The sequence below is a fragment of the Dermacentor albipictus genome, chromosome 9 (assembly GCF_038994185.2).
Source record: "Dermacentor albipictus isolate Rhodes 1998 colony chromosome 9, USDA_Dalb.pri_finalv2, whole genome shotgun sequence".
NCBI lineage: Eukaryota > Metazoa > Arthropoda > Arachnida > Ixodida > Ixodidae > Dermacentor > Dermacentor albipictus.
Genome location: NC_091829.1, coordinates 106570850 through 106586133, shown reverse-complemented (window position 1 = coordinate 106586133; position 15284 = coordinate 106570850). Strand labels below are relative to the sequence as shown.

Genomic DNA, 15284 nt, shown 5'->3' with positions numbered 1-15284 from the left:
CAATCCCACAATGTCAAGTCTGGTTCGAAGTTGGCGTCCATGAAGAAGAACAGCTGGTGCAACACCAGTAGTCATATGAGGCGTGCAGTGATATGTTTGCAGGTAATCAAACATCGCTGTTCTTATCTCACGACGTTCTAACAGCACTAATTACCCTGTTAAATCTTTCAACCAAACCATTAGCTCGCGGGTAATACACAAAAGAGTTGTAATGCGTGATTCCGCACTCTGTGAAAAAATCTCCAAAATTCGCCGAAGAAAATTGTGGTCCATGATCGGATACGATACCACGTGGATATCCTTCTCTTGCGAAAAGTTCAAGTAGGAATTTTCTCACTGTAGACGTGGTCGCACCCCGTACGAAAGCCACCTCTGGCCACTTGCTGTAATAATCAATAAGTGTAATGGCAAATCGGCAGTCAGCTGAAGCTTGCATGAAAGGTCTCGCGATGTCGATAGCAACTTTTTCCCAGGCTTTCCCATCCTCATCGCCAATTATGTTACATCGTGCATATTACTCAGCACGATAGCAATGGAGACATTACTCAGTCTCTCCATTTATTCCATCCTCTTTCTCCTCCTTTTAGGCAGCTCCAAGCATGCGCCTTCTAATGGCGCTGCTATAGGCAGCGACGCCTTATATAACAACTTTGCCAGCTAGTTCTCCTGGCTGCACTCCCAAAAATATGGTGTAGTCGATTTACTTGTCTAAGCAAGTTTGTATTTTTCCAGTCCTTTCAGGTGCTGTAGGGGGAATTCGAAACCTTGCAGGCTGCTATGATCCAGGCAGCGTGTAGTGGCTTCGTCGGTGATGCCATTAGAAGCACTTTGTCATGTTTGCCCAGCTTCAGCTGCATCGGGACTCTGTCAGCGGACCACCCGAATTTGGGTAACATAGTATTAAATGTGGTCAAATGAAATCATCTAAAAAATAGAAATACAAAGGAGCTCTTCAGGCCCAAAGATTTTGTCATCTTTAGTGCCCCCCGCAAAAGGCCCCCTGATCAGATTTGGGCATTGCAAGCTGACAAGTATAGTATGATGCCTAGATCATGCACTGAAAATTGTGTCTTCAACATATCAAACTGCTATGCGGTGTGATAATGCATGAATTTTTCAAACGAAAGCCAGTGAGCCCTTCTTCTCAACGGAGCCCCCACTTCCAGCTCAAGTCAAGGTCACATGCACAAATGCCTCTATGTAAGATGCACTACCCGCGATTTCACCAGTTATGACGCGTGACCTCAGTAGATAATCCAGTGGATAGTGCGGAATACCGCCAACAGAGTGTGCTGCACAGCAAAAAGAGATGGGGCTCGGGACCTAAACGTGACGCACTCCCTCGTCTCTGGTACAAGAAGAGGCAGGGGAGGAACGTCTCTTGCAGATGCTAGTCAAGGGAAAAGGACAGAGTGTCTACGTTTGCAGTGGAGCTCACTTCCGGGCAGCCTGGCTACATGCCATTTCAATTTGTTTGATGTCCTCTAATAGCGAGCAACTTCGAAAAAAGAAAAAAGCTCCCTCACTGGCACTTTAAGACTTCCACTGTATAGCTAAAACTACGTGTGAAGCGCGACATTGCAGCTGTTTCCTTGTCTATAATGTAGCTGCTGAAAGCTACACGCACCTCAAATGTTTTATTCTGCATTTCTAAAAGTATTTCAGGATTCCTAGCTTAGATTGAACATGCAAATAGCTGTGCTGGAACAACTTCTCTCTTTACATTTTTCTGGGTTTGTTTGTTTTGTTTTTTTTTTCAACTCTTTTGCACATGTGAGGAGTAAATGAATAAGAACAGTCTATTACAAAAATACACTACACTGGGCTCGCTGACCAGACATGATGCGATACCAGCACTAGGCAACAGGGACACAAGACGAAGCTGGGCGACACAACACAGCAACAAACTTACAATTGAAGCTTCATTCTGATGAGCATCTGAAGAAATAGTCACAACAGCAATAAAAGAATACGAAAGACAAAAAACAAAACATCTTTTTTTTTAACCTTCCATTGATGCTGTAGTCTATATTAATTCAAATACGTGTCAGAATAAAAGTTAGTTCAGCACCATGTCGCGTCGCCATCCCCTAGCACGGGCACCGCATCCACTCCCCTTACGATGGATAGGCAGGCCAACCCACCTCGCGAAGCCCCGCGTGGAAAGGAAATGCAGCCGAGATGTGGCAGACGCCCTCCGGAGAGTCCTTGCTGCCATCGTAGAAGGTCGTCTCCCGCTTGGTCGTCCTGCACACAGCACCAGCGTAAGCCGTAGCCACGACTCTTGCAAATTATTTCTTTGCTCCGAGATCGCATTGTCGCATGAACACGACAGACAAAAACGGGCCGACGTGCTAAAGAAATTCGAGCTTATGGACCCCTATCATGTGCCAGCTACTGACATTTCACACTTACTTAAACACTGGCTGGTGCCACCATCAGTTCCATAAACGCGCAGCGCAGAAAATTGCACTTGCAAATTGAGAAACGGGTCTATTGGGTGAACACGTGCCTGCTATAGGAACCATGCGCTGCTTGGTGAAGGTGACAGTGATGGCATAGTTGGCAGTCATCAAAAGTGATCGGCCTGCCCTTAAAAGTTTCATCCACCCAATCTTAAACTTACACTTTACGAGTCTCTGTCCAGTTAACACTGCAGCATGTGCCTTATGTTTGACATCTTACATAGGGCATGCAGCAGTATTCCATGCTGCCGAAAATATAAAGAAATCGGGCTGTTTTAGTCCGATTAGTTCTATAGTGCCAGCATTTTTTCAGTTAAGCAAACATACTGTTATGCCATAATTGTTCTCCTTTGTGTCTATTCCATAAATGCAACAAAATGGTCAATCAGGCTAGTTGCTTGATTTGCATCTTGAAAACTTTGTAAGTGCGATGAGAGACAGCACATGATAGAAACAACAGCACAAGGTGAGTAAGCACCTTGTCCTGTTCTTTCTACTGTGTACTGTAGCATTGTGCTTAAAACACTTTCAGGATCTTCAATAAATGTTCTAAATTACATCAACCCAGCTTTGAAAGAACTTTTCTCTTTATTAACTTCTGTTTTCATCCTGCACTGACTGTTGTCTCAATGCTGGTATTTTCAGGTGTTGTACTAATGCATATTTTGAATTATTAACCCCTAATCTAAGAGTGACAGGAACCACCTTCCGACATCTATTGCCCACATCTCACAGACATTTTTGCCTTCAATAATGCCAGTGTAACAGTTACTGTTACCGGTACTAGGTCTCCGTAATGCCCATGACTGCAGGCATAGGTAAATGTTTCAGCATTGTGATACATCGCAGTTGAACCGGTAGTCACCACAATAACTCTGGAAGCCAGCATGTGCATTATATGCAATGTGATGAGACAGGCCTGTCCTTTTCTGTAAATGGCTGCAGCGTTCATGACACGACCAAGATCTGATCTTGAAGGAAGGCTAGTACTTCAACGTGTTGTTTTCACTGGCTTTACTCAACAATAAAATAACAAAAATATACATGTTCCGCCTACGCGGGTGGCATCGTCAGTACGCGAATGGCAACAAATGAGAAAATACATCCTGTTTATGTATGATACTGCCATAAACATCAGGCAGAGGGCCACGGTTAGAATTGCATGCAGATTGATTGCGAAGGATGAACCATGATTCCACAAATTTTCTTGGTCCCCATTGGTGTTCCCGTGCAAACGTGGTTACATTATCAAAATTGAACATGTGTCCTTTTGTTAAGCAATGGTCCACGAATTCCGTCTGGGCAAGTGTGGCATGGGTGGCTTTCGTAGCATCCCTTAAGTGTTCCTTCAGTTGAGTGCAACGTCGCCGCCTTGGCGACTGAACGTCCTTGCCCTTCCTCATCAAAATGGACTGTCGCTATGTAGATGACACATTTGTCATTGTCTAAAAGAAAAACCTGCACACCATGCATGAGGTACTGAATGCCGTCCATCATACCATTCAATTTGCATGCAAGACGGAGAATAGTGGCAGCCTAGCCTTTCTAGATGTGCTGGTACAACAGAGTGAAGGAGGCTCAGTGGAGACAGCCATATATCACAAATCTTGTGATAGCGGGAGTGTGCTGAGTTTTGACTCTCATCACCCTACAGAACACAAACATGCCGTGGTGCGTATGCGCCTGTCCCGTTGCGATGCACTCTCGTCAACGCAAACTTTTAGGGAGCAAGAATTAACGAATGTTACCGCTCTTTTGCATAAACGGAGTTACCCTCGGCGCTTTGTTAATGATATGCGACGCCGCATGCAGAGAGCCCGTGTGAGCAAGGCTGAAAGGCTGGCTTCCTTTGAGTGCATTCCGTATGTCCGTGGTGTATCAGACACAGTGCACAGGGCTTTACAGCCTTTGAATGTTCGAACTATGTTCAAACCCTCGTACACATTGGCGAATGTGTTCCCGAAGCCAAAGAACTGCATGCCTCCGGACGAACAAAATGGCGTCGTCTACAAGGTTGACTGCTCGGACTGTGGTGCCAGCTACACTGGCGAGACGGGGCGGCGATGTCGCACTCGACTACGAAAGCCACCCATGGCACACGTGCAAAGACGGAATTCGTGGACCATTTCTTAACTAAAGGACACACGTTCGATTTTGATTATGTAACCAGGTTAGCACGGGAACACCAATGGGGCCCAAGAAAACTTGTGGAATCATGGTTCATCCGTTGCAATCAATCTGCATGCACTTCTAACCGTGGCCCCATGACGGATGTTTACGGCAGTTTCATACATAAATAGGATGTATTTTCTCATTTGTTGTCATTCGCCTACTGACGATGCCACCCGCATAGGTGGCGAAACGTCTATGTTTTTGTTATTTTATTGTTGAGTAAAGCCAGTGAAAACAACACACTGAAGAATAAGTTCGCCTGGCTTTTTGAACATTTTTTTCAAGCAAGGCTAGTGTAACAACACACAAACATATCACCGATAGCACGAAAATAAACTTCAGTTACAGGGAAAACAATTTGCATGTGGTATTCCCCACATTCCAGAATTTTTTTTTATGCAGCAGGCACGAGTCTCTTTCAAGAAAAACGCTGACGCGCTTCATACTGCGCAGTCATCGGCAAGCCAACGCCAACTCAGCCAGGCCTTTCGTAGCCTTTCCTCATTTTTGTCATTCCCACTGAACTCAATGTTGAGCTGCTATGCCTGTGCAGAGTAATGTTTGGGTTGCTCCATCCCCCACATCCTGATTAGATCAGTTCGCAAGAATTATGTTTAGAACAGTCGCCTTCCGTTAATTAGACCCTGATGGGACCGACGAAATCGACAAAATTATACGATGGGTCGAATTAGACAGGATGCAGAAAAAAATGCCAAACACACTGCTGATTCGTTTGGCATTACTTGCCCCATTCCAACACGCGCCCACTTCCAATGTGTCCAAAGTAGAAAACTAACACAGCAACGAAATTAAAGCCCCTAAACGAAGTGAAAATCTAACGCGCACCCGATTTTTTAGCTAGAAATATTGTTCCACAATGGCGGCCGGTTTTCTAAAGTGAACTTCGCCACACGGCTTTTTTACGTCAGTTCCGCCGCAATACATCCTAGTTATGCGGTAAAGTATATGACCATAGTGAAGGTGGTTTTGGTTGCATGTCCGATCGCACCGCGATGGCCTTTTCTTTATTTTTTAATATTTTTTTTATGAAGAAAGGTACACTTTGGAGTGTGGTAAATAACGTAATCGGACATTGTGAAATACGGTTACTGCTTGAAAATATTCCTAGGGCGGGCCGAAAATAGCCGTTTTCGACGAGAGGTGACGTACGTTCAACGCATTCACTGTCCCCTAAGCTCAGCCGAGACAGACTGTGCCACTAATGGCGTCGCTGTCTAGGTCCCTGTAGAGGTAAGGCAAGTGCATTCTGAATGGTCAGGTGACTGCTGACTTATCCAGCAAAGGCCAATCTTAGGATCGAAGCAACGAAAGTTTGGGCCCATAGAAATGCGTGGGCGCCGGCTTATCGAATGAACTAGGAATCAAATTAACAGGAATCTACTGCATTTAGCTCAGGCACTCATAAGAGATCAAACAGCAACTAGGCAGGCTGATTTGCCATATGAAAAAGGTGTCACAGGGCCCCCTAAATTCAACCGAGGTTAGCAGCACTACAGAGAAGTTGATTGAATGAAGCAGCATAAGGATGGCAACAGCACTACAACTGGTGACATGTGTCGCCAAGCTGCGATCAAGTTGCAGATGAAAACAGATGGTTTCTTCATCTAGCGACTTCTACATCAAATCAAATGAAACTACGAGGTTTGATGTCCCAAAGGAATGCATGAGCTATGGGAGATAACATAGCAGGGAACTCTGGATCAACTTCAACCACCCATGCTTTTTTTTGTTTTTTTTTAACCTGATCCTAAGTCTAGCTACACAAATGTTTTGGCATTCTGCCCCTGTCAAAATGTGGCAGCTGCGGCTGGTAACTGCAACCACAACATCGGGCTCAGTATGCCATAGCCACAGGCCACCGTGGCCGAATTTTGGCAAGTCCTGCCAGAGAAACATGACAATAAACACGATGCTAATTAGTTATGACATGTTACACGGACCAGGAAAGCCAAAAAGGCAGTGCTGAACAGTTAAACAAGGGAAATTTTTGTGACACGGGATGTAAATTTTGCCTTTCAGCATCAATTTCATGCACATTCCGTCCAGAGCTGTTGTTGGCAAGCGTACCTGTCAATGAACTGGTCCAGGATGACGATGTCACCCGGCTTCATCTCCTCACGCAAAGAGCCACAGGCGGTGAAGGCGATGACGTGGGTGCAGCCCAGCTCCTTGAGCGCCCAGATGTTGGCTCGGTAGTTGACTTTGGACGGCATCAGCGTGTGCTTGCGGCCGTGCCTGCATATGCAAAAAGGGTTTCAGTGTGGACAGACGAACAACATGACAAAATTACTGACAGTTTTTCTGGCTCTACGTAGGAGCCCCACGAAAACACGGCCCATTATCACCATCTGCCACAAATACCAGGCTAATAACCCAGTCACATTCTTAAACAGCAAAGAGGTCATAAAGGTCACATGAGGCACGCTCACCGAGCTCAGCACCGCCACCCACTCAGCAAGCTTGACCTTTTCACTCCAGGTGATTAAATCTGGAACCCCATGATTTAGCCGCCTACACAAACACAGCAATTAAAGTTTCAAAGACAAAACTGCCATGAAATACGAATATTAGGCTTTCGTTTGCGCACACTGGCAACATCACACACACCCATCATGTTCTGCCGTGTGCGTAATACCGCAAGAAACTTCAAACTTCACTTTGAGGAACTTTCGCACATGTACACACCGTTCTGAGGTATTCACGAATTCCAGCTAAGGAAACACTTCTTGAGTTGTTTCTTTTTGCACATAACATATTCTTAATAAGCATGGAAAAACAGACCCATATGAAGTACACTACAAACACACATGGGTATTATGAAAACATCTGGAGTTAGCATGATTTCAATTAGAATGATGCAATAAAATTTCATCCATACGAATGTAGTACAGTGTCCCTTTGATATTTTCATACACTATTTGATCCAACACAGCTTCATATATAAAATAATAGACCTTTCTTCAGCCATATATTGGTAATTCATGGTCAGCTAAAGTAGTATACTGACATGACGTTTATTATTTGCCATGTACATGCATTAAAGGGCCCCTGAAACGGTTCGGACAAATTTTGTAGGCGCGTAGGGTACAGCTTAAGTAGAACATTCGCACCACAATTTAAGTGAAGCGTTACGTATTAATGGAGCTGCAAGCGATTAGAAGTTACCCTCCTCCCTAGCTATGCTTTTCCTCCTCAACTCGCTCGCCGAACGAGCGGCGCTAAGCTCCGCCTTCACTGGTTCAGCGTCACGATGCGACGTCACATCGCTCACTTCCGGTTGTTTAGGAGCACGCCCCCTCCCGCGCGAGACCTCTCCGCTAGCCGCTTGGCCGTCGACCGAGAGCTATCGAAGCAGCGTGCGTTGCGAGCATTCTGTCGTAGCGCCGAACGTGTCCGGTACTCCGCTAAAAACAGGCAAGCTGGTCATTTCAGCAAATGACTGGAGGCATGAACTCAAGCTGATGAAGGAACTTTAGCGTAGACGTACGTGAGCAGCCTGATCGGTCTGCACGGTCCAGACACTTGCTGGCGCAGCGCTTAACCAGTCAAACAAAGCACTAATATTGCTCTAACCAAGTGTAAAGCATTTTAAACATTTATAAATCAACGTGTTGATGATTACACTCCTGCGAAAAATACACACCAGCAGCAAAGAATACACTTCGTTGCTGCTACTGTGTATGGTTGAGCTCTGTGCCACCAGGTGGCTGCACCGTGCAGACCGTTCACATTTGCCCTTCTGCTCATCTCGTGGCTCATCCCGGCACAGTCAAGCGGCCAGACCCTGTCCCCTTGCGCTTGCCCTAATACTGGACTTGCGGTTTGCAGTCCACAAGGCAACAAAGTCGAATCATAGTGCTCGCGAAAAGACTGAGATCGACTCTGACCGCGGAGCTCTCGTCAAAATGGAGTACGTTGTAACACAAGCAGACGACACTTGCTGTGTGCCGGAAGTGCTGAAGTGTACTAAAAAACTATGCTTGTGTATTCTCTTTAAGTTATTTTCTTTTTACAAAAACAAAGTAACTAACATTCCAACTATTACGAGCACCATTTGTTCACCATAAAGTTGGAAAAATTATCGACCACGCGCCCTGGTCAGCCAATCAGATAGCTCGCCCATGTGACGTAATATGGGTTATTTGCATCATATGGGTAGGGGCGGCTTAAAATTCCGCCGAGCAGTGCGCTGCGATCGGCAGCGATGGGTATTTTTAAAATCTTATAATAAATAACACGCTTTACGCAGAGCACTTAGATGCATCAATTAATGATCAGAAGAACCTACTCTAACAACTCAGTACGTTTGTAGAAAATCGCCAAAATCGTTTCAGGGTCCCTTTAAAGGCACACTAAACACTAGAAAGAAAGAAAGAAAGAAAGAAAGAAAGAAAGAAAGAAAGAAAGAAAGAAAGAAAGAAAGAAAGAAAGAAAGAAAGAAACACTGGCCAGGGTCCGAGCACACTAAATAAAGTACTATATTACACGTTTGTACGACAACAATGTGGGTTTCTGCATTCGGGAGGTGGATATGTCACGGCAGCATGACATACTGGCTAGCTCCATTCCCGAGATCACTGCGGTTGCCACACGCGAGCACAGCAACATTAAACGCATGCAGCACATTTTGTCATTTTTTATGAGCTACGCCGTCACACCTAGCCTTGCCGATTCACAAAGGCAGCAATTTGTGTTCTGTGTCATGACATGATGATATAACACAGACAGCAGCTCCAGAATTCCAAGACCAACTTTAGTATCAAATTAACATGCCTTATAAGCATTTTCCTACCTTCGTACTTGTTAAGTGTCATCCTTTTATGTGTGAGAAACATGTGGTATACTAAAAAAAATTAAATTCTGGAGTTTTACATGCCAAAACCAAGATACGATTATGAGGCACACCGTAGTGAAGGATTCCAGATTAATACCGATCACCTAAGGTTTTTTAGCCTGCACCCAATGCGCAGAACACAAGGGCTTTTGAATTTCGCCCCAATCGAAATGTGGCCCCCCATGGCCAACATTCGATCCCATGCTGTCATGCTTAGCAGAGCAATGCCAAACCCACTATGCCAACATGGCAGGTATCTGTCGTATAATTTCTACAATTTCGAAAACATGTGTCAGTACCCCTTTTTAAGCCAATCGCAGCAGCCACCCTACAGCTAGAGTGCTTCTCTCTCACTCACTTCCTCAACTTCCAATGTCCATGTACAAGTATATATCTGTCAGCTTCAAGTTTCATCATCATCACCATAATTTATTTCGCCCTTACGGGCCCCTGTTAGGGTATTACACAAGGGGAAAGTGGTTACAGTAAACAATGAAGGGAATAAAGACATGGTTACAAGTTTTATACAAAACTAACTTGGGCTGTTGATACCTTTGAAAACAGAGCTACCACACTGAACACAGCACAAAAGTAAATAACTATGAAAGGTCACACTATAAATCATGAGCCACAAAAGTGCACAGCAAGCTAATATACAAAGGTTAGATTTTGATATGATTTGTAGGCAACCAAGGACTACAGCACACAATTTCTCCATGATGTCGTGCATTTAGACAGTGTCTGCTTGGATATGGTAATTTCTTTTTTCAATAAAGACAGACCCCACTGTATTCTAAAGGAGCCACAGACTGGATTTAGTAAGTTTCTTTGAATTTCTGCTACGTTACAACGGCCCAAATAAAATAACAGTTTAAATTCTGTGATGTCACATTGACATGCAGTGGGGTTCTGGTGCAAAATTCAAGAACTGCCATTCTGGTTCTCATTTTCTCTCCTAGAAATAAACCTCTTACCACAAAATTAACAAAAAATAGAGTTTTTAAACCGTATCAGTGTAAAGTGATGGTCACATTAGCATGTTACAGAGCAGGAGCAGAAAAAGTACAACTGGTGAGAACAAGATGGTGATTCAAGCGAATTGGTCTATGTTCATGTGGATTTTTTGAAATGCAATGGCATAGACCAGACTACAGAATGCATAAAAAGAGGAGTTGTGCCCTACTTGCAAATGAAAGTTCATCATTCTGTCAGGAAAATGTTATGTTAACCAATGAACAAGCACTCATGCGTTCACAACACGAACTCGCTACTGTACAGACACTCACGTAAGGCATGCACTTTTTTCCCCAATTTTTATGAGGTGCAGGCCTTTACATGGGACTGAATCTTTTGGTCAATATGGTCGCCGGTGCAGTCGGCGAAGCCCCGGATCCCCGAATGTACCATTGCATCAGAGGTCAACACACAGCTCTCGCTATCTAGTAAGGGCATGTGGTAGTGCACAGAGCACAAAAATTTGTCGACACATGCCCGCATCATCAGAGCACCGAATGTGATTGCTTCTCCGATGGACCACTTTTTTCTAAATTTTGGGCTGCCAAGTCGGGGCTGCAGCCCTTAGACGGTTGCGGCCCTATACAAATCTCTATGGTCTCTCAATAAACTCACAAACACAAAGGTTTCATTGTAGACAGTTGGTACACATGAATATTGTAGCGCACAGCCCAAAGATTACAGGCAAGACAGACAAGACAGACAAGGGGCAAGACCACATGTGACTGTCTGTCCACTAAAAGAGTGGATCCCTTATCTAGCCAAGGGCCTCACCTTGCCAACAGCACACAGTCCACTTTGCCGATCCGTCCACATATAAGAACGTCAGAGGGCTGCAAGAAAATGCAGTAGTTATGAGACTTTGGCCTCTGCTGCAGCACTAGCGCCAGCTAAGCAGAATGCTGTAAATTCATGCAGAAATCAGGAGACTTGGCACTTGACAGATGTATGCGAGACAGTCGTCTAGTGGCTATAGCATTCTGACGATAAAGCACGAGGCCATGTGCTCAATTCCCAGCCACCCAGTCTGCATTGTATGGATGGCAGAATGCAAAGGCATTCGTGTAGCCTGCTGTGGCTATGCATTAACAAGGCCCAGGTGGTCAGGATTTATCTGGAATTTGGAGCCCTCCACTACAGTGACTCTTGTAGCCAATCTGTTGATTTCTATGGTGTTCATGGTGCACAGAGAATTAAGGAAGTAAGAAACAGGCAGAGAGTGAATGTGAGATTACTTCCAATTTTCTTTGCATGAAGGACTGGATGCATGCACCACAGGAAATAAAACATGGCGAAGGAGTGTGGGTTTGTTGTCTTTTATGGCCTCAGTGGAGGAACAGTCGAGTTGAATTGTGGGTTTCAACTTTTAATGTCTGAAAGCAACACACGGTCCATGAGAGATGCTGTAATGAAGTACTCTGGATTAGCATTTACTATACTCTGTTTCACACATATCAGGCAATGCTTATGAAATGTAGAGAGACTTCTCTCACTATTCGTCTTTCAGTGGAGGTCCCCATACGGACCTCCACTGAAAGGCTAATGCTTACTGGCACCTTCAACACACTTACTGAATTCACAGAAGCCCATCTCGCATCCCAGTATAGCAGACTTTCTAACACAGCGACACGTCGACATATTCTACAAACTCTGTCTATCACTCCGGCACCCATCATCAAGACTAAATACACCATTCCACGTCACATACACGAGAACCTCTGCATCCCCCCACTTCCTGAAAACATGCACCCTGTGCACCACAAACAGCGCAGGAGGCAGCGAGCAAAGGCTCTCCAAAAGAATTCTCCACATCAAAAGACGTTCTCTATACTGGTACCGCCGAATATGGGAACAGAAATCATTATGCAATATCAGTCATTAACTCTCCCAGCCAGGCCACTGCGGCCGCCTGGCTTTTCCTCGGAGGAGGAGAAGGAGGCCTTAGCCCTGCCCCTCAAAATCCCAACTTTATCAGTTATCGTTAGCGACTCCAAAATATCCATACATAACTTTGGGGAGGGCAGGGTCTCTAAGCCAGCCCTTTCCCTGCTTTTGGCCCATCCTCTTAATCAAACTGTAGCATAAATCTGGACTCCCGCGTATGCGGGCCTTGCAGGAAACGAGGCGGCTCAGGCCAGCGCGCGAGGATTTACAGTCCAGGTTCAGCAATCAGATGTGTCGGACCTCGCTACGGAGGAGGCGCCGTTTACAGCGCAGGCTCTGCTTAATATTACCTACCACGACATCTGCACACAATACTGATTAGACCGTTTAACCTTTCCGCCACTCATGGGCAAATTCCCGCGCGACAGCTGCAGACTCGCACCTTTCCTTCCCCTTACCTCCTCTCCCGCATTCATCAATCCATTTACCTTTCTCCCCCTCGCAAATTTTGCGTCTCTCCCAGCAGACTCATCATGTGGGGGTGCCCTAAGCACCCCTTTCAGGGCACCCCCTTCCACTTTCCTCAAGCAATTAACATCTAGTGAGGAGCAATGAGAGGCTGCTTTGCGCAGCTCGAGGCCCAACCTTCAGAAGGCCGTCCTGCAGTGGGCTGCGAGGATAGAGGGGGCCTACTTCAAGTAGTTCCTCCATCTATCCCGCTCCCTTCAATGAGGGATAAGTGCAGCTTTACATCATCATTCTCTAAACGATCCGTCATCACCACGGGCACCTGCTCAGCCAGATTAGCTCTTTTCTATCACTACGGTTTACCGGTGTTCGGGCATCAGCCGCGCGTTAAGACACTCGTGATGCAGCCAACGGGCTTTCCACTAGCTCCCAAGGAATCTCCCTTCTCTTTCAATCTCCTCCATTGCCTACAAGTCGGCAGGCGTGCGTGCAACAGCTCGTCGAAAGAAAAACGACCGCGATCATTCGGCGAAGCCACAGCCAGTAATCGCTGGCTGCGAGCACAGTAAAGACGAACACTGCTGCACTGGCCGCGCCGCAAAGCTGCAACCGGCTGCCCAGCGCCGGCAGTGCCGTGTGCCGCGCGCTGTCGCTGAGCGCCTACAGCTGCGTACCTCTCCGAATGGCGTGCTCACTGCGTACTCCTTACGGTCTTCCAGGATGTCCGGGTTATCGAGGCCACTGCCCCCGATGATGCCAACCTGCGACGATCAACGATCGTTGACACGCTGGCAAAGGTTTGCAATGCCCTCGGCGCGGCGCGCAATCGCACTCACTTTGATGGCTTTCTGCGCTTCCGCCATGCTCGACTGGTATCAAGGGATGTCGACCCTACGATTGGGAAGGATCGATCGGGTAGCTTCGATGGCGAAGTGCACGTTCTTCTTGAATGCTGTCGTCACGGTTTCACACGCTGTTTAGGATGTTACCGCAGATCACTTAAGTATCACTTGAATGAGGGGCGTCGGCTGCCGCCAGCTGGCTGACTGCGAACTAACGATGATGATAGTGTTGACGGCTGTTTTCCATGTGAAGTAGCTGGCTGTAACGATCAAGTTACAGTGATTAATGAAGGAAACTGACAGCGTTAGAAAAAAATTGTAATTGTGTCAAAGTAAGGGCGGTCATAAATCCGCGTTTGTGAAACGCGCTTAGTTCTGATTTCGGAAGATCACGCGGCACGCTCGGCTGACGTAAAGCCCCTCCATTCGCGTGTCACCCTGTTCGACGGAAACGTGAATGGAAGGGTTTTAGGCTGCTGATTCCTCTGCAGGAATGCTTCGACATTTCAGCACCTCCAAAGTACGAGTCTCCTTGTAACCTCATCAGTACACAGCCCTGCATATCAGTAACAACAGCTGATTTACAAAAATAAAACCCGTAGCGGTGAGCCTGCTCTCTTTGACATACAAGGAAATTACTTAACTTTGTAAAGGAGCTCCAACTGTGTTCTCGTACAAAAACAGCGCAACTCACCATGTGTCGCGATATGGCCCAAGTCTCTTTCATATCTACTTGAGGCACGCTAAGCTCAACTAATTTCTAAACCCATCTGCCTGTCTGCACAACCATGTCAGTCAGGCGGAAACACTATGGAAAGAAAATGAATACTGATAGGAATTCATACAATATGCATAGAGGCCACGCCATGTGTCTGTACTGACAGAGAAGTATTTCTGATAATTGCAGCTGCACATCTCCAAACAGCTTTTAAACACACTTCATGGTTAACATACAGGCAGCGACGAGAGTTCATTTGCACGATTAATGGTTTAACTAGGATAGTTGGTTCATACATACAGGTTTTAACAAGCACACACCTAAAGAGGAAGCATTAGCTTGAGAGCTCCGATCTATATATGGAAATGGAGAAATCGGCAAACCATGCACTGCATCGATTGTGATAGTTTGTTGCATTTAAAAGAAAGGTTAAAATCTGCTGACCGTAGGAAGCAGAATTCTTGTTCAGGCCGTAATTTCTTTCACATTGCTACGTGATGCCAAAGAAAGCAATAAGGGACACAGACCTAGTCAAGCCGATTTTATGGCTTTTTGTCTGTGCCCCTGCTATCTGTACGTTGTATAGATGCAAATAAAGTTCAAAGTTCAAGTTCAAATGTATTGCTGAAAATTGAAAACGAAAAATTCGCCGACAATTACGGTAGTGCCTAATGCGAAATGTGAGCATAGCTTTATATGCGCGTTTTCATTTCGCGATATATTGGCTGGCGCGTACGTACGTTGCAAACGAAGCGAAGTCCGCTTTCCGCCTCGTGCCTCTTCTCTCTCGGTTTTTTTTTTTTTTTCTTCACCCGCTGCTCGTTACGTTCGCCCTCATCTTTCAATGTGCTCGTTCGCTCGGTAAC

General features: G+C 45.7%; 1 protein-coding gene across 4 annotated transcripts in view; it reads right to left on the bottom strand.

The window, feature by feature from the left end:
* Positions 1-15284, bottom strand: part of Mtap (Methylthioadenosine phosphorylase) — a 27404-nt gene extending 12120 nt beyond the window's left edge. For 3 of the 4 annotated variants that reach the window (XM_065438866.2, XM_065438867.2, XM_065438864.2), the window contains exons 1-6: positions 14863-14994; positions 13695-13960; positions 13533-13619; positions 11281-11339; positions 6726-6893; positions 2145-2247 (exon numbers count right to left, since the gene is read on the bottom strand). In XM_065438866.2, the coding sequence (XP_065294938.1) occupies positions 2145-2247; positions 6726-6893; positions 11281-11339; positions 13533-13619; positions 13695-13721 (444 nt within the window). In that variant the 5' untranslated portion in view covers positions 13722-13960; positions 14863-14994. Of the gene's footprint in view, positions 1-2144; positions 2248-6725; positions 6894-11280; positions 11340-13532; positions 13620-13694; positions 13961-14862; positions 14995-15158 lie in introns of those variants that run through there. The other variant, XM_065438865.2, reaches the window with a different exon arrangement.